The 25,123-nt window shown below is 47.8% G+C and overlaps 1 protein-coding gene across 1 annotated transcript in view; it reads right to left on the reverse strand.

Moving 5' to 3' along the window:
* The window catches only part of LOC146198418 (solute carrier family 23 member 1), an 87,038-nt gene that overhangs the window by 12,293 nt on the left and 49,622 nt on the right, over positions 1-25,123 (reverse strand). Inside the window, exons 2-5 of the mRNA XM_084593927.1 lie at positions 8,680-8,910; positions 7,381-7,554; positions 6,242-6,388; positions 997-1,178 (exon numbers count right to left, since the gene is read on the reverse strand). Coding sequence (XP_084450053.1) covers positions 997-1,178; positions 6,242-6,388; positions 7,381-7,554; positions 8,680-8,910 — 734 coding nt within the window. The remainder of the gene's footprint in view (positions 1-996; positions 1,179-6,241; positions 6,389-7,380; positions 7,555-8,679; positions 8,911-25,123) is intronic.

The following is a 25,123-nucleotide window of genomic DNA, read 5'->3' on the forward strand; positions in this document are numbered from 1 at the left end:
CATTTAAGGCGACCTAGCTGCTGGGTCTCTTTGTTTAAAGGTAAAGTGTGGATGACTAGAGACGTAAAAAAAATGAAATTAACATCTCGAGTTCTGAACGCTCATAAGTTCTGAACGCTTGCTCATAATAAGAATGGCTTAAAAAACCAAAAGAGACAAGCCACAGCTGCGGCAGCTCTCAGCATCCCTGTTAATATCTGTCCGAAACTATGAGGAAGTATGCCTTCAGTCCTGTTCGGTATGTAGGGTGTCGTCTGGAAGACAAGGGACCCTAGATGTGATCGCTTTTTGTTCTGCAGCCGCAGTCACATCTTCCATTTGCGCCATCAGCCATCTGGTGATCTTTGCGAGTTTACGAGTCACGTTCTTCTCTTCTTGGCATTTCCTAGTGTCTTAGTTCTGAATTTAGTGCCATTAACTTTCAACAAACACAAAGCAAAATGTTAAAACCGTATTTGGATCAATAGGCATGATGGCTTGCGATGAGTCCTATGGTAAACGACAAACTGCAAAGACTTTATTTTGTAATTTTTTTCTTCTTAATACAATTTCTGTTATTCTGGCATGACTGATCAAAACCGTGAACCTTTTATACCCGGGCAAGCGAAGCGCATTATTTTTCAGTTGTCAGCCCTGACGTCACATGCAGTAGGGAATAATGGAATGAAACTGCAAAAAAAAAAAAAGAAAAAAAAAAGAAAAAAAAAAGAAACACGAACGCTCGATTTCACTCTGCCTAACCAAATCTTTCATTGGCAAATTGGAGATGACAGGTTCAGCATAGCGACAGTGCCAGGCTTCAAAGTCTTGGTGCGAAGATAGCTTCAGCATCCCTTTCTCGCCGTTCGCGGTAGCGTGTTTTGCCGAGATTTTTTTCGATTGTTCCCGGTCACCGCAGAGGCTTAAACGGCCTCTAATTGCGTATCTGTCCCCGGAAGAAACGCGGCATTGTCATTGATGAGAGTCGAGGAAGACAGTGCGGGTGGCAACACGTACGACAGGGCGATGGGCCAGTTGGTCTGGGCGTGGTGCGACGCCTCCGGGAAGAGCGAAAGGCCGATGAGAGCGATGGTGGGCGTGATGCCCAGTGGCGTGATCCAGCGTGTGAGTAGGCCGACCAGGCCCGTGGCGCCCGCCAACACCTCGAATACGGAAGCGACCATGATGGCCCCTTGCACCTGAGGCGGTAGGGAAAGAGATAAGAACAGACGGAAGGTAATTATTGGAAATCAAGCCTAAAAGGTGATAAGCTACTTGTAATTATGTGAAAACGTGCGTCACCGGCACCTTTCTCGTTATTTTTCGTGCATGCAGATCCGATGCCAAGCTTGAATGATGGCATCTTTAGCATGTTGGTTTATAGATCTGCTTCTTTCCTCTGCTTTTTTTTTTTGCCTTATAATACACTCGCGGATGTTTCGCAGTATGATTTATGCAGATGGGGCAGCTCCTTGGATACAGAACTCTTTTCTCTCTATGTATTTTCCACTCTAGTCGCCACCAAATTGTATCAAGTACAAGCTGAAACATTTGTGAGGAGAACATATGACAATACATTCATACGCGTTATGACTAGACAGCCCGACGCTCAAACAACTGTTTTCCATAATTTTTTTCTTCTTTTTGATAGGCGTGGCTCTGTATTATTTTCATTCGTTAAGACACGAAACATGACGGTATGATCGGTAATGGTCTTAGGCATGAAGAGGGTTTAGCTTCCGTTCCGGCTAAATTCAGGCGAACATCCCCTGGGAACTACGGCAAGAAGGAATATGACCCGAACCTGAAGCGACCTTTCGTTTTTCTTTTTTTCAACTAAAGCACGAATATAAGCAGCCACACGAGCATACTGATTTAGCAAATGATATATGAACGCGTTCAACAAACTGCTCCTGTTTCAATGCGCCGTTAGTACAAAGTACTAGTACTATACTAGCAGAGCACGGAGAGTAACGCAACCGCTGTGAACCACTTACGCGCGCGTGCGGCAAACAGCTAGCAAGCAATCATAACAGTACAGGTTAGTGAGCAACTACGAGTTACAGGTCGTAGCGTTGCACGAGTCTAGGTGCGCTGCGCTAACAGGACAAACGTCCGAAGTGGTGAGGAGAAATCCGTTCAGTTGAAAAAAAAAAAAACATAAAAAAAGAAGTTGTTCTCACTAGTGAGGTTATTGCGTCAAGGGGAGCCGGTGTACGCCCCTTTCCCATCGTAAGTAGGTGCGCGATGCTTTCGTCTGCTGAACGTCTAACTCTACGCGAGCATGCCTGCTTTAAAAGCCACACGAGCGCAAATATAGCTGTCACCACGGATTCCTTCTGAAGGACGCGCCAGCCAGGCGAGTCAGATGCTCCACAACGTCAAGGTGATTTACTTAACCTACCCCTACAGCGGCCACGGCAACATCCGCCTACTGCGCTCCGCGAGATAGCAAGCGCTCGCAGAAGGGCAAGCCGGCAACCGGCTGCATAGGCGGGAATCCTTAATGTACCACTCTCGCGGATCCACACAGCGCATGAGGAATCCGCGTTCCACGCCAAGTGCCGTAAAAAAAGAGAGCTCTTCGTCTCTCAGGTACAACTGGTCGGCCGCAACAGGGGCGGGGTGGAGCAGGAGTTAATGCCGGTAGCAAAGATAACAACAGCGAGAAAAACGCGCAGCGCCACAGCGACCGCGAAGGAAGGCCTGCTTTGAAGCAGGGTCCGGCCTCGAGCACGAGCGCTGCACGGCACTCAAAAATAAGCCTGGAAGGTACGCGGTATCGGTCGTATACGTACATCGATGAATGTTTTCCTTTAAAGATAACTCTGAGTTACGAACATGGAAGACAGCATTTCTGTAGAGGCGGAATTCGACAGTGACAACTTCCGATTAAAATCGGTGATCTTTTTATGTGCGCCTCTAATGTTCGAGGGGCTCTTTCGCTGCTGCGAGATACGGAGAAAAAGCGGGACGTAGTTGTTGCACGATGTTACCGTTGGCTCGCAGTTAGTAAGTACATTCAAGAGTGTTTTGCGCAAAATAGACCAAAAATAGACCTTTTCACCTTCATTTTTCACCAGAAGGTTCGTTAAATCGGGACAGATAGCGAAATTAGTTTCGTTATTTCGAGTTACTCAATTCATTGGATCACATGAGCGTCTGAGGGGGAATCGGGCTTTCTTCATTAAATCGGGACTGTCGTTAAATCAGGTTTTGGAAAATCGAGTTATGACTGTACTTAAACGAGTACGAAGTACATGGCACCAAAGAGAGAGAGAGAGAAAAAAAAGTAATAGTCGACGCTTCGACGGTTGAGATATATTCAGGTGGAAATGATTGCAAGGGCGAAGTATCAGCGCGTTTAGTTTCTCCCGGAATGATTTGAGGTCACTGCATGACGCGGTGACTTTGCAGACTCTGGGTGACGATTGCTTAATTGGAGTATCTGGTTATAGGGAACTGGCGTGCTCTTTAAATAATTTTTATAGTTACAGCCTATCGACGAAAACACACAAAAGAAGGGAATGAGGTTGATCCCACTAGCATCAATCTGGATCTTGACGCTCCTTGGGCTTCATAACTGATGATTTAATGAAAGTATAGAGAATGAAGGAATGAATGTATACAGAAATGAATAAATTAGCTGGGGTTTAGCTTTAGTTAAACCCGGTAGGTTGCGTAAGCAACGCCGACCTAGCTTCTCTGTCTTCTTTGTCTGCGGTACGGCGTGGCTGCCGGCCGGATTTATCCGACGGCTTGAAGAGGGGTCCCATCTGCGGTCGCTCTAAAGGTCAAACGTGGCTACCGGCCGGGTTTACGCGACGGGCTGAAACCTGACGTAGTATTGCTTACACAATTAAACAAACCAAGACAAAACAGGAAACTTCGAGGATACGACGTGACAGCATTAAAAGTTCCCGTTTGCTGCTCCACTCGCGGACCCTTGTTCGCGTACGCGCACTTTGATAATCGCTTACCTCGCACATAATCACTAGCACATACCCCATTGTGAAGGACCACACATAGGCTTAGAGCCGCATTTTTACCAAGCCGTACAACTGAGCCTGCGTGACCTATAAGGCAGCCTGTCTGTCTCGGGATCCAAGAGTCCCGAAGGGTTCGACTAGGATCCGAAAGGGGCAGCCCGAGTTGGAAGCTCCTGCCAACCCGGCTATGTCACGTGTCTCGTGACGTCACACAGTCTGCAGACCGGCCAGTTCCCGGCCATTAACTATTCCTTTCCTGCCAGAGGCATGGTCATGATTTTTCGCCGACATGTAATTCCAACAATGCCCCCAACAGCGATGCCTCAATTTATGCACAAAGCCTTTAACACTGTAGCGTCAATAGCGGTTCAGGACGATGGCATACTAACCTGATACGGCTGGTTCGTTACCAATCCTACGAGCACTATTTGGTCCTGTCAAGACCCAGGTCACGTGATACGCTAGGACTTGCTCGGGTTTGATTGCAGGATCCCTAGTAGATCGGTGGAAAAGGATTTATTTCTTGCAGCTGTTCAGTTTTCAAGTTGTTTTTTCTTCACGCATTGATAATATCGATCCCACGTTGTAGGGCATTTGGATAAAACTGCAGCCGAGGGAGACTTTTCTTGTGTTTAGGAGACCTTTAACACCTACGGTAAAGTATTCGTTGTTATAATGGGACTAGCTGCTTTTTTTTTTTTTTGTGATGCATTTTTTCCCCCCAGGGTTGCGATGAAGAGCCACAGAGCGGACTAACTGTTTTGTTCCTCATGGAGTATGGAGAGCAGGTTTAGCAGCGCTTAAGAAGATAGATATAGAGACTGTCGTATTGTGGATTTATGCAGGTCCCGGCAACGGGCTGCTGGGAGTCAGCAGAAGTACTAAAGACACTGTGGCGTACCACCGCCACATCAAGGGCCAAAAATGCATACTGCACTGCAGAACGGTCTGAGCGCGCATTCAGGCATGCTCGACGCTGTGAACCGTCCACCGAGCAACCCAGCAGACCTTTCAAGGCTACCTCCGCGGCCTTCGAATTTTTTTCTTTTCTGCAGTCCAACCTTGCACAAGTCATGGCCGGCATCACCGAAACAGACCAGCGTTCCGGGACACGCAGAGAGCGCAATTTATGGAGAGATTAGAAAGAAAAATGAGACATTCCCTAGCGGCGACGTGGCATTCGTGCAGGCTTACTATGACAGATGGTTTCTGCAGTTCCAGTGGAATTTTCCAAGTTAATTCGGCGCGTCCAGAAGTGCGCCACTGGGCGACCTTCAACTTGCCTCCAACTTGTACGCGGACGAGAGTCAAGGCTGCTGGCTCTGGCTTTCTCCATAAGGGGTGCTTTGCTCCCCCCCACTCCCCCCTCACACGCACACACCTTTTTATTGTTATTTTCGCTGCGTTTGCCAGACCAAAGTAAAAAGTACAGGCAGCCATGGGCAGCTTGTGAGTATTATTATTTATTATTGCCTTTCTCTTTCTTCTGACCTATTTTTTACGTCTTCAAAGCGAAAATTAAAGGTGTTTCAAAAAGTAGGAAAAAAAAAAATTCTCTGTCAGAAAAAAGGCCATTAGAATTTCCAAGCTTGCCTCTAACCAACCAAGGTATTTCGGAGCTCTTTAAAACTTATCTGGGTCTATTGTGCTTTTATGTGTTCCACATGAACACAATAAATATGGAAGACAAACCTTTCGCGATCACAGCGACGGTACAATGATCGCATCGAGCTGGCAAATACTCCGAGGCTGCTAGCAACTCGGCGCGTCAGTTTGCCGAGCAATTATATCGCAACCAACATGACACAGGCGCTCACGTTCTCTCTCCGACGTTACACTCTAATTAAGCTATCACCATGTGCCTCTGTTCGTTGTTCCTCTACGTGCGCAGCATGGCCTATGCGTTCAAAGGCACAGAGCTAATGTGTTGAGCTGCAGGACCAATGGTACTGAGCGCTGCTAACTGTGCTCTTATCCGTTTGCAGGAATCTTATTTTTCGCTAGGTGGCACGGCTAGGTTCCTGCACTGTGCCCTCGATGGTTTAGAAACACGCATGCCCATCAGTGTTCCCCTCTACGAGACTCGTGGTAACGTCGGCTGTGCACCAACGAGGCCCGACATATCAAGTTAAGAAGTCAAACAGTTGTGTTGCTTTCCTTCGCTATGGTCGTTTACTCCACACAGACCGAATAATATAAATTTAAGAAAAGGGGTGTTACGACTAATAGCCACCCGCTATAAGCCCCAGTGTCAGGTCTGCAGTCATACACACCTCGAGCATCCGCGGTCTCCAGTCGCTGCCGATGGACGATGCGTTTGCCTCAGTGCCTTCGCTGGGCTCTGCCGATAGGTCTGGACACTTCCACTGTGGGAGCTGGAGGACGGCCAGGATGGGAACAAGATACGCGAACGTCGAGCCCTGCAAGTGCGACAGCCGTCAGACTACAGCCTGACCGGTAGCGGGGACAGGACGCCTTGAAAGAAGCCTGTTCCAATATGAAATTGCAAAAAAGTATCAGCGTGTTTTGTGCAACAACATCAGCACTGCTGCAGCCCCCACAGACACGTGGGATTCCACAGCGCTTTTAACAAGCATGAAGGGGTTTCACTGCCCCCTATATATACGCCAAACACAGGTTGAAACAGACGCTTTGCCAAACGAACCAAACTGTGCCTTAAAGATGCGTTAAGAAACCATTGATTTAATTGGCACTGCGTCAGTCTAGGGAGCCTATTTGTAGCGGCTCTGAGCCCATATCGGTGCAATTAAATAAAAGCCTTATAAATTAAACAAAAGCTTTTTCTGCGCCATGAGACATAATAATGAATGAGAGGCATAGGACTGAAGACTATTCCGAACTTGAAAAACCATCGAGGCACTAATCCTGACCAATCCTGCATGCGCTGCTTTACGACTCCGTTTTTGAAGATGAAGCATTTGGTGAGCCTGTTCTATACTACACAGCTAGAACGCTTTCTCGCGCTGTCTGCGTTTGTGTCCAAAATCTAGTTAATAATCGGAGCAAGACATAGAGCTCAAAAGTCTGTTGAATGACAGCGGGCCACAATCGAACACCTGAATACCCTGTGACGATGTCTAAGAGACCTCACTCTACATTCTAGTAATTGGTTATTTCTTTTTCGATCCCATGCTCCTCCCTATGTACCCGCATTGAGACTTCAAGAAGCAGGAATGATATGCGGGCGGGCGATGCGCACAATCTGCGGAGCTTTCAGTGCCTTGCATCCTGTAGGCGCGTGAAACCAAGTATACCTCTGACGTGTCCCAAAGCTTCGTTCGATTCGGTCTTTAACACACGATTCAGACATAGAGAGAGAGAGAGAGAGAGAGAGAGAGAGAGAGAGAGAGAGAGAGAGAGAGAGAGAGAGAGACTAGAAGGAAGCTCATGCCTGGATGACGGGAAGGCGTACGCCCAAGGTGGCTTGCAACAGGGTGCCCAGGCCGGACACGAAAAGGATGGTGGAGATGAGCTGGGCGCGTGCGGGGTCGTCGTCCGCGATGCACAGGTAGGGCGCCAGCAAGAAAGGGTAGCTCACCGTGCCGCCCATCATGGTCAAGTAGTGCTGCGGAGGCAGAAGCGCACATGGAGCCCAACCTATACACACACTGAAAATTGCCTCTTATCGTATAAGAGATGCGTTAACTTTACACTGTCTCACGTTTTTCTATCTGGAGGCATCAGTCAAACGAAGATATGGCTGGAGGCGCTTTGCTAGTGCTAGACAGCAACGCATGAACGTTATCGACGTCCTCCACAGAATGCGCACATATATGTATATTATTTTGGGTTTTAAGTGGTCTTGCAGCGGGGAGGCCAATGCACTAGTGCTACGCTGTCTTTAGCAAACTTTAGCTTGAAAGCTAGCTTGGCAGAGGCAGTGGCAGGTGCAGAGGGCGTTCGCTTTCAATTCTCTTACTTCTTGAAAGTGACATCGCAGTGTGACTTAGTGTATATAAATTACACTCCCACCCACCCTACCACTCACTCACTCGCTATCTCAGTGATTCGCTATTTCACGCTCACTCACTCACTCACTCACTCACTCTCACTCACTCACACTCACTCACTCACTCGCTATCTTACTGATTCGCTATCTCACTCACTCGCTCACTCACTCACTCACTCTCACTCACTCACACACTCACTCACTCTCACTCACTCACTCGCTATATTACTGATTCGCTATCTCACTCACTCGCTCACTCACTCACTCACTCACCCACTCACTCCACTCACTCACTCACTCTCACTCACTCACACTCACTCACTCACTCGCTATCTTACTGATTCGCTATCTCACTCACTCACTCTCACTCACTCACTCTCACTCACTCACTCTCTCACTCACCCACTCACTCACTCACTCTCACTCACTCACTCACTCTCTCACTCACCCACTCACTCACTCACACTCACTCACTCAGTCGCTATCTTACTGATTCGCTATCTCACTCACTCACTCACTCTCACTCACTCACTCACACACTCACTCACTCACTCACTCTCTCACTCACCCACCCACTCACTCACTCACTCACTCACTCACTCACTCACTTTCTCACTCACCCACTCACTCACTCACTCACTCTCACTCACTCACTCACTCACTCACTCACTCACTCACTCACTCACTCACTCACTCACTCACTCACTCACTCACTCACTCACGTAGAAGACAGGCGCGTACCTGGAAGCCGAGCACCAGGCAGAGATACCAAGGCGGAGTGTCGTTGACTCTGTACAAGACTCCATCCCCTCTGCTCCCCTTGTTTGTCTCGGGAGCGGCGACCAGCACGGTGGTCCCGTTTTGCTTTCCATTGGCCACAGGTGGTCCTCCGTTGGTGAAGGTGGCCGTGCCGTTGGTTCCGTTAGAAATTCCATGACCTCCGGGTAGCGGCGTCTTTGTGGGGACCGGTTCCTGCATGACCGTCAAGATGGAGGTCAAGCTCTGGAGATTACTGTACATGATGACAACGTAAGCCCAGAAAGATAAGTATGAAGACGGCGAAAAATAATTTACTGGCAAACTGAGAAGGAACAGTTGGGAAAGCGATTTTGCAGAATATCCAAACAGAAAAAGTGGAAAATTCAGCGCTTCCTTCCGTGCCGTCATCATTTAAGCTTGTCTGCTGTGTTAATTTGAGCTGGCTCATCAAGACCCGACCAAAAGTGCTGCCCAGACTAGAGCTAAATTGTTCGCCTCATTCCTTTCATTATAGGTAATCTTCTCCAAAGTTTAGTTCACATGCCCGCAGTATTCCCGTCTCAAGGTGACAAATAACAGGGCAAAAATAATTTTATTTGTGTCTAAGACCATTGTTTAACTTATCACCCGTGCAATGGTGACGGAAATATGCGCTCAACGTGGGAAAGGCTAGGAATTTGCAGTGTCGTCGGCAGCTTATGGCGCAAACTCTTCCGCCGGATTTCAATGAAACAAAAGAGAGAGGAATGAAATAAGCATTGACGGACACTCCATGCATACTGCATGCCCATGTCCACAAATCAGGAAATGCGTAATGGACGCGTCAGGAAATGGCTCTGAATGAAATAGGGCGTAATGCCTTAAAGGAGCTGTCGAAGCGTCAACTATGCGTGGTTCAATAGCCGCCGTATTTGCAAGTCTTGATTTATTTCTCCTACCGTTTCGGCGATGCAAAAAAGCTCTGCGTATAGAATGCTCTCCTTGACCGAGCGCGCACTGTGGTGCGCATGGAGATCGTAGCCAGCGGCAAGAGTAAAAGCGGCGAAGAAAACGAGACTGAATGGAGCTCCGATCCATTTTTATCACCGACATAATCTATACATCCTCAGTAGTATGACGCATGAGCCAAGGCCTCGAGCATCAGCCCTATTCCGTGCCTCCTTCGAAGTCGTGATGTGCTGGAAAAGGGGGCTAATGAAGCCACAGATAAGAGCGGCGCTTAAAGTGAAGGCCGACTGACATCTTAGTATGCCTCCTTCCCCAGACCGCCTGAAGGTCCTCTTCTTCCGACGCTGGCGTGGCGTTCATTGCTTTCCTCTGTTTTCCTTCTTCTCCGCGCGTTACGCGACACAGCGCAGTTGCAAGAGAGGTGCCTGGATTGTTGCACCGCGAAGAGAGCGAAAGCAGCGAAGTAAGTCAAGGATGATCCAAGCTTCGCTTCCCTCTTTGCACGGCTCTAAGTGCGGTCGCTTTTCTTGTCTGAGCCTGTGATGCGCAAAGTGGCTGGCAGTTGGCCTACCTGAAATATTTTATTTTTTAAACCTTGGTTCAATTTAGCAGGGATATATATATATATATATATATATATATATGTGTGTGTGTGTGTGTGTGTGTGTGTGTGTGTGTGTGTGTGTGTGTGTGTGTGTGTGTGTGTGTGTGTGTGTGTGTGTGTGTGTGTGTGCGTGTGTGTGTGTGTGTGTGTGTGTGTAGGGGAAATGAGGATGCTCGTTATAATACATGAAGGAAAGAAGTCAACAGTCGGCGAGGCCAAGGAAAGCATTGGGGATTGTAATGTTGTCTTTTTTTTAATTTTTACTCTGATAATCACATAAATGAGTAATATAATCTGTTCAGGGGAAGATAATTAAACGCAAAGTAGAAGAAAAAACAACGTGCCGATGGTGGGAACCGAACCCACGACCTCCGAATATCGTGTCCGGTGCTCTTCCAACTGAGCTACATCGGCCGCTGTCCCCCCTGCTACTTTCTTGGGTATTAATGTTGTCTGTATACGAACCTCGAGAGTGTTCACCAGCGCCACCCTCAACCATAGCGGCGGACGTGGAACGTCCTGGGTTACCGCCAGCGCCACGTAGAACGTGATCAAGAGCGAGGGCGAAAGCTGTGCTAGAACCCTCTTACGCTACCTATGGCTTCAAGACTGCCAGAACCGAGACTCCCGTAAGCTACAAGCAGATAAATGAAAGGGAAATGACGGTGCTCGTTATAATACATGAAGGAAAGAAGCCAACAGTCGGCGAGGCCAAGGAAAGCATTGGGGATTGTAATTTTGTCTTTTTTTTTTAATTTTGAGTCCAATAATCACATAAATCAGTTGGAAGAGCACCGGACGCGATATTCGGAAGCCGTGGGTACGGTTCCCACCATCGACACGTTGTATTTTCTTCTACTTTGCGTTTAATTATCTTTCCCCTGAACAGATTACATTACTCAATTATGTGATTATCGGAGTAAAAATAAAAAAAAGAGACAAAATTACAATTAAAGACACGACAAAAAGACAAAAGCCACGCTGTATATATATATATATATATATATATATAGCGTGGCTTTTCGATCTTTCACGGTCATGAGACTCATCTCTATCAAGTATTCTGCTTCACATTTTCCGATGGGATTTTCCACTAATGCTAGTGAGTAATTAAGTCTCCTCATTCAGCAGCGTGCCAGTATTGCTTCGCGATAACGTTGATTAGATTACTTTCGAATACGAAAGTTATATTTTAAGGTTAAATTTATTCCCTTCAACATAATACGACATTATTTGGTGGAATGAACCACACAAGCAACACTGAGACGTGGACGCGACGTTAAGGTTTGCGCATTTCTGCCAGAGTTGCTGTCATACTGGAAATGCTCATGAAGCTGGTTGGAACACGTGTCCAGAATTCCCCATCCATTCACAAAGGTCGCTCCGGCTTTTTGTCGAAAGTAAACAGGAACGTTCTTGGACGACCAGCTGCCGCTTCATTGCACCGCAAGTAGCCAACGGAGGGCTTTTTTTTTTCTTCCTTTCTTCGCGGCCAAGAAGAGATCCGGTTCTGGAAACCGTACCGAGCGTTGTCCTCCACATTAGCAAGGAAACTCGATTTTGTTGGGCACACCAAACATTTCACTCGGTGCTGGAAAAGTTCGCCTCGCCACACGTCACACACCATTGCATGTGAGACTGTATTGGGCGGTGAGGTCATAATCAGGGGCGTTTGCTTAATTCGAAGAAAGATCCAGTAATCGCCAAATGGATGTACAGTTTGAAGTAAGAATGCACGGGAACAGGGCAGGACTTCTCAGGAAAGAAAGGAGTAATTCTAGTGCTCCTTCTGGAAGAGCATATTGTTAACGTGCTAAGCCCATTATTCCATAGCGCACATTTTCGCCTCCTCGAGCCGAGTTTTCGTGGGTTGATTTTAATGCGATATTCCGTTTTCAAAAAGCAATAAAAAAAAAAAAAGGCACCTGATGACTTCGCCATCAGTATAAACGCCAGACACGCATCCCTTGCCTTACCATCTCGACCCAGCCTTCTTCCACAATATATATGGTGTCCCAGCTAAATATAAGTAAGGTTCTGAAATATACGGTCTGCCCTAGCACAGTGGAACCAATTCTGAGACGTTCAGAGTCGCCTATGCTAATCTGATTATATTTTTCGTTCACAGACCAATTGCTTATTTTTTTATTGATTGGCTTGAGAGAAAAAGTGCCAATGCAAAAGTTCTAGATCTTGAAAAACGGCTAGCTAGGATGTTTCTATCAAATTTGCGTTAATGTAAAGTGATCTTTTTACTAGCTATAAACGACGCCTGGTGCAATAAAAAAAAAATGCTTCCTCGTGACTGCAGCGTCGCTTTAAAGTTTCGAGGCGCGTCCGAGATAACAAAATCCGCTTTTCTGTGCGGTGCTCCCTACAATGAAGCTGGTTGTATGCGCTTGGCGAATGATTTAAAATAATAGCCAGGCCCGTGACAGCATTTTTTGAACGCCTAAAGATAGGGCGGCGCAAGTCGTAGCGTGATGGAAACAACGACGCAGCTAGCTGTTCTTCGAGGAGATCCACAACTTTTGTATCTACACTTTTTCTTTCAAGGCAACGATCAAAAAAATAGCCTATTACAGATTTTACTAATTAAATAATTTTTAGGAACCAAACAAAATGCTGCGGATTAGCGTAGGCGACTCTGAACAGCTCTGGATTGGTTTCTTTGGGCTGTAGCCCACCGCACTTTTTAACACCTTGGTTACATTTAGCTGGGACATTTAGCTTTTCAGTAGATTGCAATGTATCGCACGAACACCCATGAACAAAGCTTCTACTTTGACACGCTCGAAATCAGTCAGCCATAGGCGTACGATGTGCAATCAGATAATCATGCGTCTAATTTACCTTGTGGCGTTTAAGGAATTAAATCGCCTCCATTTTTTTTTTTTAGGTAACAGAGGCGAAGACAAGGCAATTTGTCTCATTCTGATTCAGCAGGAGACATATGTGCAGAAGCACACTAAAACAGCAGCCATTTTATTCTGGATGAATAATTGTTTTTCTTTAGAGTTCGTAGCTATACGGACAGTCTTTATCGGGGACCGAATTATTCATATCAACGAGGCGCGACTGCACTTCCGGTCATAGAAGCGGCAGCGATGAAGGACACACCTGCCAGCCAAGGATAGTATGCCAGCAGTGGTGTTCCTGTTCCTGTCGCCGACGGCAATGAAGTTTGCATCGGTTTTATCCGGAGCCCGAGAGGCTGCTTCCGGTCGCAGAGCAGTAGAGAAGGAAACGCTAAAGTTGCCGTAAACCGGACCTGTACGTTTCTTTACGAATCACTGTTCCAGCGAAAATAGGCATACTTTGAGCGGAAGGCGAAAAAGGCGTAGCACAGCGAAATATATATGTGGGAAAAAGTGTCTGTACGCGCTTTTAAGCAGAACTGTCAGGGGAATAGCTTGAAAGCGTTCATCGAAAGAGAACGTCAGCGCTGCAAAAACAACGGAACTTGCAGATGATTGCGACAAAGATGAAGTTTCTCTTCTGCGTGCTCCGTCACTGTTTACGCAAATATGCGTTACTGTATACACGCTTCTGGGCGTTGGCACAGGTTTTCTCACTACACTTTTCGCTACTATTTTACTTTCGGTTCGCTTTTGCGATCGCATTCGCGCATATCTCCCTAAAAATGCTCTTTTTCTCACGGTCAAAGAAAAAGAAACAAAACAAGCAAAAATGGCAGATATGCACGTTGTTTGCAACTCATGCAGCACAAGGGCCGCAGTATACCGAATTTCTGCGCGTGAAAAATTTCGGTGGTGGTGGTGGGGAAACTTTATTCCCAGCAGATACAGATGACTGAGATGAGCGACCCGAATGGCCGCCCCCTGCTTAAATGACGGCCGCTGTCCAAGGGTCGGGACTGAGTTGTAGCCTTCCAGTGATCGGAGTAGCGTATGAAGTGGCTCGCAAGTAGGGATAGTGGGCATTTCCAGATCATATGATTTGGATCGGCTTTGGCAGCATAATTTTTGCATTTTTATCAATAGTGTCGTTCCGAATATATTGGGGAAAAAGTGTGCGCTGTTTGTCCAGACCTACGTACGAGTATATACTACGTACACGCCTTGCACTGTCTAGAGTAGTGCTCATCCGACATCTTGCCTTCCAATAAACATCACTGCAGAAATGATGATGATGAAAACATTGATTGGCATTGGCTTAGATTAAGGGAAGGCTGGTCGGGTCCCTAGTCCGGGACACCGTTGGTAAAAGCCGTTGCCCGTGCTCTTTCGACGAGGGCTCGTTGTTCCTCGAGGTCCGAGCTGGACAGGGCCGCCTCCCAGCCTTCCCACGTTGGCCGATTTATTATGTCAATACCGGTATTTTGTTGGCAAGCCCATACCATATGGTATAAGTTTGCCTTCTGGCCCCAAAATTTGCACTGCGCCGAAAACGATTCGGGCTCAATGGCGTGAAGTGTTGCTTGATTATTAAATGACATAGTTTCTAACCTTCGAAGGTGACACCCTTTTGATTTACTAAGACCCTTAGCGGGCTTCGGGAATGTCTGCCTTTCAAGGCGCAAATGCTGTAATATCTCTGAATAGGCTCTCCCTCTCTGTTAAGACTGCAGAAAAAAAAAAATATATATATATATATATATATATATATATATATATATATATATATATATATATATATATATATATATATATATATATATATATATATATATATATATATATATATAGTGTAAGAATTAATGTAGTCTGCGCGAGTAATCATGAGGAGAAAAAAGGAACTGACACCATCGAATACGGAATGCAGATATCGCCAGGCAAAATCAATTGCCACGTGGGCACTTGACACGTCGGAACGCGCTTGGCTCCAAGGCATGTCTTATGAGATGAGAACCGTCGTGTGCTGCGGTGGCTAGTGCGTTAGACTCGTGGTGGGCTCAAGGCCGCGGGATCGAGTACCGAACACGGTGGCCGCTTTTCGATATAAGCGGGAAATCAAAACTAACCTTGCGCTATGCGACGTCACTACACGTTCAAGAATCCCAGGTAGTCGAAATTCATACAGAGCCCTCCACTATCGTGTCTCTCATTATCCAAATCCGACGAATATCACCGCCATCACCACCCGACTATTTCATGCGAGCGCGAAATGTGCAATTACGCCGTCACGAGCGAACGTGATTATGTGATAGCGTGACGAAAGAAAGAATACACGTGCAGAAAAAGAGAATAAAGTAATGGAACAAGGGAAAGGGGATTGCAGCGAGTGTCTGGCGACGGAAAATTTTGGAATACAGATCTTATTTCGTAAAAAAGAAAAAGAAAGAGTAAGGGCCTCGCTTGCACAAGAGTGGCTAGATACGACAGCTCAAATCTCCCTTCTGTCCGATTCCTCAGCCTCATGTGAGCGCCGTCTACAAAAACACTTCTGACAGGTGCAAGGTTCCGACACCCCCTTCACATCCGAGCAGTTCGGAGGAAATGCGTCACGAAGCGCTTCGTTGCGCTAAAATGAATCGAGGATGAATCGAGAATGACGTCAGGGGGCGTGACACTGCCCATTTATATTTTTCGCACTTTCTCGAAAGTCGCTATCACGTTATTGTTTTCCGCGCGTCGCTGCTGCTGGGGAAAACACGGGTTTCTCTCCTTTCTTTTCCGTCGACCACGCTTTAGCGAAGAGTACATCCGCGAACGCGGAAAAGGCGCGCTCGATGGGCACAGTACAGTGGTCACGGCGTGCCGCGCTGCTGACGGGTCGCGACGCCGGTATCCGGTTCCGCCGAGTTGAGTCTCGATGGCATCGCTTGAGTTGGCGGTACGTGTGTCCACTGCCCACGAGTGCTACGAGATGGGCGTAGGTGCGCGCACGCTGGAGTCGTTTTCGGAGCAGCGGACGCCGTCTATCCGTCGCGTGCGGTAGAAACGATCGGGCAACGAAGCAAAAGAAAAAGGTTCCGTCCCGTAAACTCTTCTTGTTCTTCTAGTGGGTGCACTCAGAAAGTCACGCCCAACTTGAAATCGCCGCTAATGTTTCGCGATAAAATGAAGAGCCAGCTTTTCCTCTGCTTGAGCTCATTGTGCATGCGATTTCGCCACTGCGGACCACTGATTGGAGGGCCCGCAGCTGATCTAGGAAGAGAGTGAAGAGAGTGGGTAGTACTAGGTAGGGTGTGATTTATGGGGCGCCCCACCTCTGGAGGCCGTGCAGCTGAGTTACGACATCCGAGAGGTTACTACAACTCTAGTAAAAAGGGGGGGGGGGGGGGGTGCAATTTGCTTGGGCACGCGATCGACCATTTGGCGTTCCTCGAGCTACAGAGTGAAAACCCTGGCAAAGCTCATGGCTTCTTCGAGGAACTCTTGCGCTCCGAATCACTCCAAGTGGCTTCACCGAAGCTTTTTTCAAAGGTCTTGCCTTTAACGAGTAGTTACGCAGTAGACACTGCGCAACAGTGCATTTATGCGTATCTTAGGAAATATGCCTGGCTTTTCCTGCATGTCAAAGTAATGGATCATACCTTCATACTATTAAGGCTTTATTTTATGCAGTTTTGGCACTTTTCTTTTTTCTTTTCTGTGCACTTGAGAAAATAAGAACAATCGGTGAGCATATATACTTCAAGGCCGATGTTCCGAATCTGGCAAGTTTCAGCCTGCGTCCGGCGTCCGAAATCAAAGGACGTCGACGAAGGCGACGACCGTGAAATCGGGAGAAACGAAGGCAGCACTCTCTACATCAGAATTTGGCTACTGACTGTCGTCCGACACAAGCGAAATGTATACGCGTATTTATTTACCTTGATGGGAAAGTTCCGACCTGTCGCGCATTTAGACCTTCGTCTGTATAATCGGAAACAGTAACAACGCCAAGTTCTCCCTTTCCTCACAAGTCACGACGCTGGCTAACGAACGGACAATTCTGTTAACCGTGCCCAGAAAGGACACACACTAAAAAAATATATATACCACGGCGGTAAGCATATCCTTCACTCGTGGCGATGTTATCGCGTCACTTTAATGGGGATATCCGCCGTGGCCCAGAGATTATAACTTAGTATCGTTTAGTCGAATTGCCGAACGTTGAGAGAGTCAACAGCTGGCCAGTTGACGGCAAGACCCACAGACGGGTCAGTCGGAACGTCGCGGCTCGCGAGTTGGGTGCATATGCACGCGTCGCGATTCACCACACCTGTCTGGGCGCGCGCCGACAATCATTAGACGAAGGAGCCGACGATGAGGGGGCTCACTCCACTGGCATTTTGCCGAAGCTGTGCGTAGTGACCAAGGCTACACCCAGTTAACGCACTCGGCGTGCATGTGCGTGGCCTTGGAAAGCCCTTCGCGTGCATGACTCGTACAGGGCCAGGATCTTTCTCTTCTTACAAAGCCTCGCCTGCCTGCCTGCGAACACGCCCCTTGGCGACCGCGACAGAGCGTCTGTGCCGCGTTGTTTTTGTCGTTTTCTTTATTTTCTTTGTGCACTGCATTGTACGTGCGTCTCGAGAGGGAATGAGCTATTTTCGGATTAACGGTCATACGTTCCGGTTGTTGCTGAGTGCCGAGGGGCGTCGAATTACAGATACACGCCTGCTAATGGGCGCTTTTCCCTCCGAGTATGGAGCGCATCCGGGTGCTTCGGAGCTTATTAGCTGTTAATCGCTTTTATTGCGGCAGGTCAAGACAGCGGCTTCGAGGCTAATTGTTTAGTCCAATCTATCAACACCTCCGCGTTGTGGTGCAGTGGTCAGGGCGCTCGACTGCTGTGCCAGTAGCGCGGGATTGAATCCCGGCCGCAGCGGCCGCTTTTCGATGGAGGCGGAAAGCAAGGCACTCGTGTGCTGTGCGATGTCAGTGCACGTCAAAGAACCACAGGTGATTGAAACTTCCGGAGCTCTTCACTGCGGCGTCTCGCATATCCTCTTTCGCTTTGGAACATTAAACCACATAAACCAAACCAAACCAAACCAGACAAAACAAAGCTATCAACAGCGTCTAACGGTATCTTACTGGTACTTATAGTAGCATGCGGGACTTAACGTACCAAGGAGGCACATGTGAAGACACAGCTGAAAGATCATTGTCCGCTGTGGCTAATCCCGCTGTCCTTCACAGTGACGTAACATTAACTGCGTCATTTCAAAGGCACTATTCTATGTTCCTTTACTCGTGCTCCCTTTGATGTATAACCATTATAACCAAAACAGAACGCCTACCGCGGCGAGTACTGCGGTGGCTGTGCACCAATAATGCAGGATATTAAAGGTACGTGCTGACGGCGCCATTGGTGGCGCTGAAAGCGGGGTCCATTCCTTTGAAACCAGGTTTCCTTCGATATCGTGTTCTCAGTGCCACTGACAGCGCTGTTCCAGCTGGCCAGGTTGCAAAAGAAAAAGAGACAAACAAGCAAACCCGCGGCCTGAAATTGCGCCATGCATGTAGTTCCCTTTGTTTGCATCCGCCCTTGTATGTAAGCGACTGTTTACAGCACGCAACGTGCGCGTGTTTGAGACGGGTGGAGCTGAGGCCCGCTGTGAACAGCTTGCGGAGGGCAACGGGAACCACCTTATCTGTCCCTGCGTTTGTGTGTGCTCACCCGAAACAACAGCGGCCGTCACGCAACTGGCCTCTGCTGCTGTCGACCGCCACCCGGCCTTCCGGCAAGCGCGCTGGGAACGCAAGGATAGAAGCCTTCGTGTGTCGACAAGTGCGGTGTCGGAGCAAACGACCTTTCTGGCACGTCCTTGAGCTTCGAGAGGCGGGGGTAGAGAGACGGACGCTTAAAGACGTGCCCGACGCTCAACGCTGGCTGCGGTACGCGCGGTGGGCGGCTTGGGGCTGCCAAGTGCCGCCGGCGATAACGGGAGTTGAGGACCCCTCGCTGGCTGTTGCAGCTTGCAGCACCACAAGCGGAAACGTTTGCTGCGTGGCCACGCGGAACGGCGCGGCCCCCGTGGCACTGGCCACTCATGTCCTTAGCGTTTCTTTTTGTACGGTTTTGGTATGGTTAAAGGACCGTGAAAATATCCCAATCAGCTGCCCGCCTCTGCTTCTGATAGGCCAGGTGGCACGTAGCTAGAAGTGCGCTTTACATCTCGTCGCGTTGTTACTAACATAAATAACTACGCTGGTTCGCAGCTCGCGTGGTGATTTCAGGACGACCTTGATGCCAAACCAAAGATGGCGATAAGCGGATTAGATAAGTACGCATACTTGCTCTGTTGTTGTCATCCACGAACAAGGTGCCCGCTATGAGGTCGGGGCTAGAGGTACCTCTTAAAACATCTCCGTCCCAAAAAACTTTGAAGTAGAACGAAGACTGCGCCGTCGCCCTTCAGTGCTTTAAAGTACCAGCTGTGCTCGTTTTGTGCCCAGAACCGAGCATCGTGGCTAGTCGCCGAACACTCTTGAAATATAGGGCTACCTATAGGACTTTGTTCGCAAGAATGATCTTACGTAATGTTGTATGATTGCCTGGAGCACTTATTATAACCGCAGTGACATTATAGTCGATATAATGGCAGTCACAATTAGCATCGTGGACCTTATTGGGGGTCCTGTGAGCGCGAGGATAGCTGTTTTCGTTGAACTATTAAATTATACTTGGCCAGTTTCTGTTGTGGTGTAGAGACCTAATGGCGGATGTCCGAAAGCAGATGCAATCTGGAAAAATTGATCACTGAAAGCCCGGTTGAAGGTCGCACGGAATCTGGCATTGGACATTGTGCGGCTCATGTATCCTACGGTATTTACTGAAGGACAAGTGCCCGGAGGTGCAGCTGTACTAAGTGCGCACGAATACACGCCTGTTTTTAGGCAACCTTTCAGTCCAAAGAGGCGTTTCATTTCCTAACAGGCAAATTCCTGGTGCGGAGCTTCGAAGATATGCGCTTAAATCGCTGTGAAGCATCTTTCACGCCGAAGTGCAGCGACCAATGCGTACGTTCATTCAAGAGCCCATACTCTATTGTGACTGCTGCAAGAGATGCGCAGACATTCTTGCAAACCACTAGCATGTTGTCTCTGACTTGGGGGCAAAAAAAGAAAAACGAAAAAAAAAAACGAATTTTATATTTTGTTTTACTTTGTGAAGGCACAACTACGTGAAATTTAGATGGGCAAGAACCTGAGTGCCACAGAGCTTTGTTTGCGCCTTCTGGTTTTGCTCACTTCATCTTCATTTTTCTTCTCAAGCAGATGTATTTGAATGCATGTATTTCGTACAAAGGCATTGCACCATGCTCACGCTACAAAAAGTCATACTCACGATATAATGCAATAATGATTGACCCTCTAATCTTTACCCGCTCTTTACTGAACGTCTGTCACTTGTGTTCTTTCTAACTCTTTCTTTTCAGCTACTGCCCTTCGTCGACCATATAGTCTCCAATATCAGATATCGCGCTTGCATAGGAGAAAAAAGAAGATAGACTGACAGCTGCTTGCTATTTCTGTGCGCTTGTTTCTATTTTTGCTCACCGTATAAACGCTTTCTTATCTCCAGTGCAATAAACAAATGCGCACTCAAGCGAGTTCGCACTTCATTGGGAAGCATTATTCGTGAAATAATATAACAGATTGCGCTCTCGGTAGCAGGGCGAGTGAGCATTATCTCAAATTACCGCTTCGCTGTTCGTTGACACTGTCGCGGCCTCGGCATGCACAGAAGGGCTTTAAATAATCAGACCCCCCGCCCTCCTTCCTTCTCCCCTCTTTGCTGTGGGCGCCTGTAATCACGAGATGCGGAAAGCCAGAATTTCGTTCCTATACGCTGATTTCACAGCGATATCCTAAGTGCTACAAAGTAAAACTCTCAGCGGCTGCGCCGCCTAAGCACTGCGAGTGACCTCGAAGCTAGGCTGTATACGGGCTGTGCATTTTTACTTTGCTACGCGTCGTTTCCTCACCATCAACGCGAAGTCTTCGATAGCTGCCGAATGTCGACACTTAAACGGCAGGCAGTATCATAGCCATGGTGCGCGAAAGAACGTGGGCGCTCTCCCGCAAATGTTTATGAACTTCAGAATCGCTGAACATCATGTAGCCTCCTACTTTGAGACGGCATGCGTCGTTTATACGATCGGTGCGAGTAAGCGATCCAATTCACATACCTTCATAGTACACCGAGCATTCAAACGTTAGCGGCACTTTCGCTTCGTGAATTCTTGCTCATGAATCGTAGCTAACATGCAGAGAGAGAGAGAGAGAGAGAGAGGGGGGGGGGGGGCAGAGTGTAGAAGGAAAAGCAGTGAAGTTATTTAAAAAAAAATATTGCTATCCTGCACTGAGGGTAATGAGAGAGGCGATGAAAAGGGAAAGGAGGAAATAACTGTAGCTAAATAGGAACATCGTCAAATAAGGAAGGAATGACACAGCTGTCTTTCAGGCATCAGAGTCGCTCACATGCAATTACAAGCCAATCACTGGCAAGTCGATGGTGGGAGTGTTAGTTAAGGGTAGGGAAGTCGCAAAAGTCGGCGCCAAAAATGCGCCACGGAGGAGAGGGAGGGGGGGAGGGAGGGACATCTCACGCGCTACTTCTACTACCAGTAACTTTAATAGTTCAGCCCTAACAAGTACTAGCGCACTGCATACCAGAAGCCGAGAGGAACGACGGACACTACATAGGTAAAAACAAAAATATAAGCGACGCCGAATTGGAACATGAGCTATTAGAGACATCGTAGTGGAAGGTTTCAGATGCTACATGTACACGCGGGGCAAGAAATGGTTGGCCGACGTCAGAAGGAAGCAGAAGTAGGGCACCGTGGGACGCCTCCGTGCCGTCGTGCATTCAAGGACTCTGGCGCGGCGTTGGACATTATGGCTATTGGTGAATTTAGCCTTTCTGTTTGCTTTAAAAATTCCAATTCCCCTCGTTCTTTGTCGTTGTTGTTCTGTCCGGGCGTCCGCTTCCTTGCATGTGCACCCCAGTGCTACAAAGTTGACGATTCTGACCGCACGGTGGCAGTGATCGGCTTGCGGCTTTAAAATAGAGGGGCTTGATGTGGTTTGCGCTCGCTTGGGCCGAGCATGGTGGCAACTGCCACTATTCCGTTTCAAAGGGGATGCTGCTCTATTCCATTCATACATCCAGCTTGATGGCTTAATGATGTTAGGAACTCGCAATTTCGATGTCCAACTCGGTCATTAACTGACAGTTTGCCTTGCTACATTATCTGAAGGACGGCGGGCCGATTCGACGAAAACGTCTATGCATATATGTTTTGCGAGAACTTGCATGGAACCATACTAACACCACCCTGAAGGACTTTACGCTTGAAACTTGACGTCCCGCGCCTCGAGTCGGTAGAGTATTCCAGTTAGATTGCAGACAAAAGGCCATATACAGTTGCTGACAAGCAAGGAATATCGCACGTTTCACGATTCTGCGAGATACGAATGCACCGTGTGCAGCAGCCTGTCTTATTTTTCAGTGCAAGAAGTGCACACGCACACACGTCAGCCCGTAAGTATACATGTACTTCAAAAACATCGCATGCACTCACGTGCGAAACAAACTCGGTCTTCCTGATCAAGCAGTCGCTTTCCACGTCACCGCTGCTGTATGGCAATACGTAGAGACCTGCGCTAACTTTGTGGGATGTCTCCGAGTACAGCAAACTGTGTCCCTTTGTTTACCTAAATGCAGAGATCTGTGTACATCTAGTGCTTCAATGTACCTCACCCTCGAAAATCTCCGAGTGCAATTCCTTTGTTTACTTCAAAGACCAGTCGCAGAAGGCGTACAGTAGTGGCTCCGACGGGTTCCTGCGTCAAGCTAAGCACCCTGTTGGGAACAAAGATTATTTCACCAAGCGTACACTTCCCGCTTGGGCATCTGTAGACTTTCGCTAAACTATACGCATTGCTGAAACTAATAGTGGCATTACAAAAATTATACGCACATGCCGATACCGTTTCATACAGGTTTATCGAGAGTTAGAACTATCCTGCAAGTTTAACTAAAGTAAACGTGCATTAGCTTTGTGTCCCCGAAGCGACCAGACTCTGAAAAGTTGCTTAACTCATTATACACAAAGAACCACATGCCGTCGGTGGAGTTTTCCCTGCATTTGTTCGCTGACTATTACACACCTTGGGATACCGGCTCTCTGCTTCTGATCTGCATACTTACTATATTTCGGCAGCGGTCCAATGAATGTCTTTGGAATAGAAACTGACACCAAGAGATTTCGCTTGGGGCAGTAAAGCATGGAAGCTATTATATTTCACTCGTCCCCCCCCCCCCCCCCCCTTCCTCCTTTTCTTTGGTCCCACTCTCTCGCCTACATTTCAGATATCAAGAATTTGATACCTTCGACCGATCAAACCTCTCACGGCTTACACTAAGGATTGACGTATAGGTGACCTAGTCGGCAGATCATTCGGCTGCTGGAAGCGCGGTACCGCAGGTGCGTCACGTGCGCAGACAACAGGGGTCGCAAGAGGAAGTACGACCAAGAAATGTGAGAGCGCACGTGCGGCAAGGAACCTGAGGAGACAGAAATGGGTGTTTCTGTCCACTGCAGACAACGCCCCCTCGATGTCACCTTGTTCACAGAAGGATAATGTTTCGCTTGCATCTATATACTCGGATCCCTTACGTAGCGCTTGATAATAGTTGGAACTCAACATCTTGCTCAATCAACTTACAAAGCGAAAACACTGAAAGTTGATTCTGAAGCCTGTGTGAAGCCTGAAGTTTGAAGCTTGTGGGTTGGAAGCTGTCTGTGGGTTCTGTGTAGGTGTGTTAATACGTAAAGAAGGACTAAGCTATGATGAAAAACCTGGATTTAACAAAGGACTAGGATATGACGAATGACTGGTATATAATGAATGACTGGGATATAACGAATGACTGGGATATAACGAAGCCTTCGAATATTACAAAAACATCTGAAAATACGGATATAAGCGGAGTAAAAGAGACGTGTGCTTTCGCATTTCCTCCTCATCGATAGAATCGATCGCCCCTAAATTGTTTTTGCACCCCTTCGCGCTTTGTGCGACAGGGAGTGGTCCCGTCGTCCACACACTGCTCCCCGCTGCTCGCTTCTTCTCTTGGGCGTTCGACCACGATTTGTCATTTGCAAAAACAATAGGCCGCAAACTGGTTCGCACACCTCAGTGCACGCTGTACATGTCTTCAGACACATCACGCGTGCACTCTCACGTTGCTGCTGCTGAGTTAGTTGACAGGCAGGAGGAACAAAAGCGGTGTGCGAGGAACCGGAATCGGCGAACACTCACGCGATACATGCAAAATGGTTGCGTTGTCGGCAACGAGCGTTTGTAACCAGCAGGTTTCGCGGCAAGGAAAAAAAGGATAATAATGTAAGCTCCTGACTTCGCGAGGGCATCTGTACTGAAACGGGAAGTGAACTGTCGTTTAGGTATTCATTCTTGAGTAAAAAATAGCGTAAAAAGACGAATGACACCATAACACAGACTCGCCCAACTCTCCATCCTACTACGGAGTGGTTTAGAAGAGCAGTTATTTGGGCTGGTTGGAACGTAGTTTCTACAAAAAAAGGACGCCAAAAAGAAAACGGGGCAACAACAGCGCGCGCGTGTTGTTTTCCGCTTCCAACGTCCTGCCTTCGTTGCTCCCTTCCTGTGAAAACGGGCTGTTCTCGCGCGCCCAAGTGCGGAAATGTACCTGTCGAACGTTTCAGCTGTCTTCACGTCTGCACTGATTCTGTGTACGCATTGTCCTTAACTTTCCCCTTTCTAGCAGGATCATCCGCTAGGACGAATAGCAGTCTTTGCACCCTTGACAACACCAAACAGAAAACGTAAGCCTCCTCAGGCTCAGTAACCGCGGCCCCCGTATTTCGCTCCAATGTGTTCTCGCTGGATGGTCTGCCAGACACGCCCTCATGGTTTTTAAACG

Source organism: Amblyomma maculatum, chromosome 2 (genome assembly GCF_055883805.1).
Source record: "Amblyomma maculatum isolate TAMU_Amacu chromosome 2, ASM5588380v1, whole genome shotgun sequence".
In the NCBI taxonomy this organism is placed as follows: Eukaryota; Metazoa; Arthropoda; class Arachnida; order Ixodida; family Ixodidae; genus Amblyomma; species Amblyomma maculatum.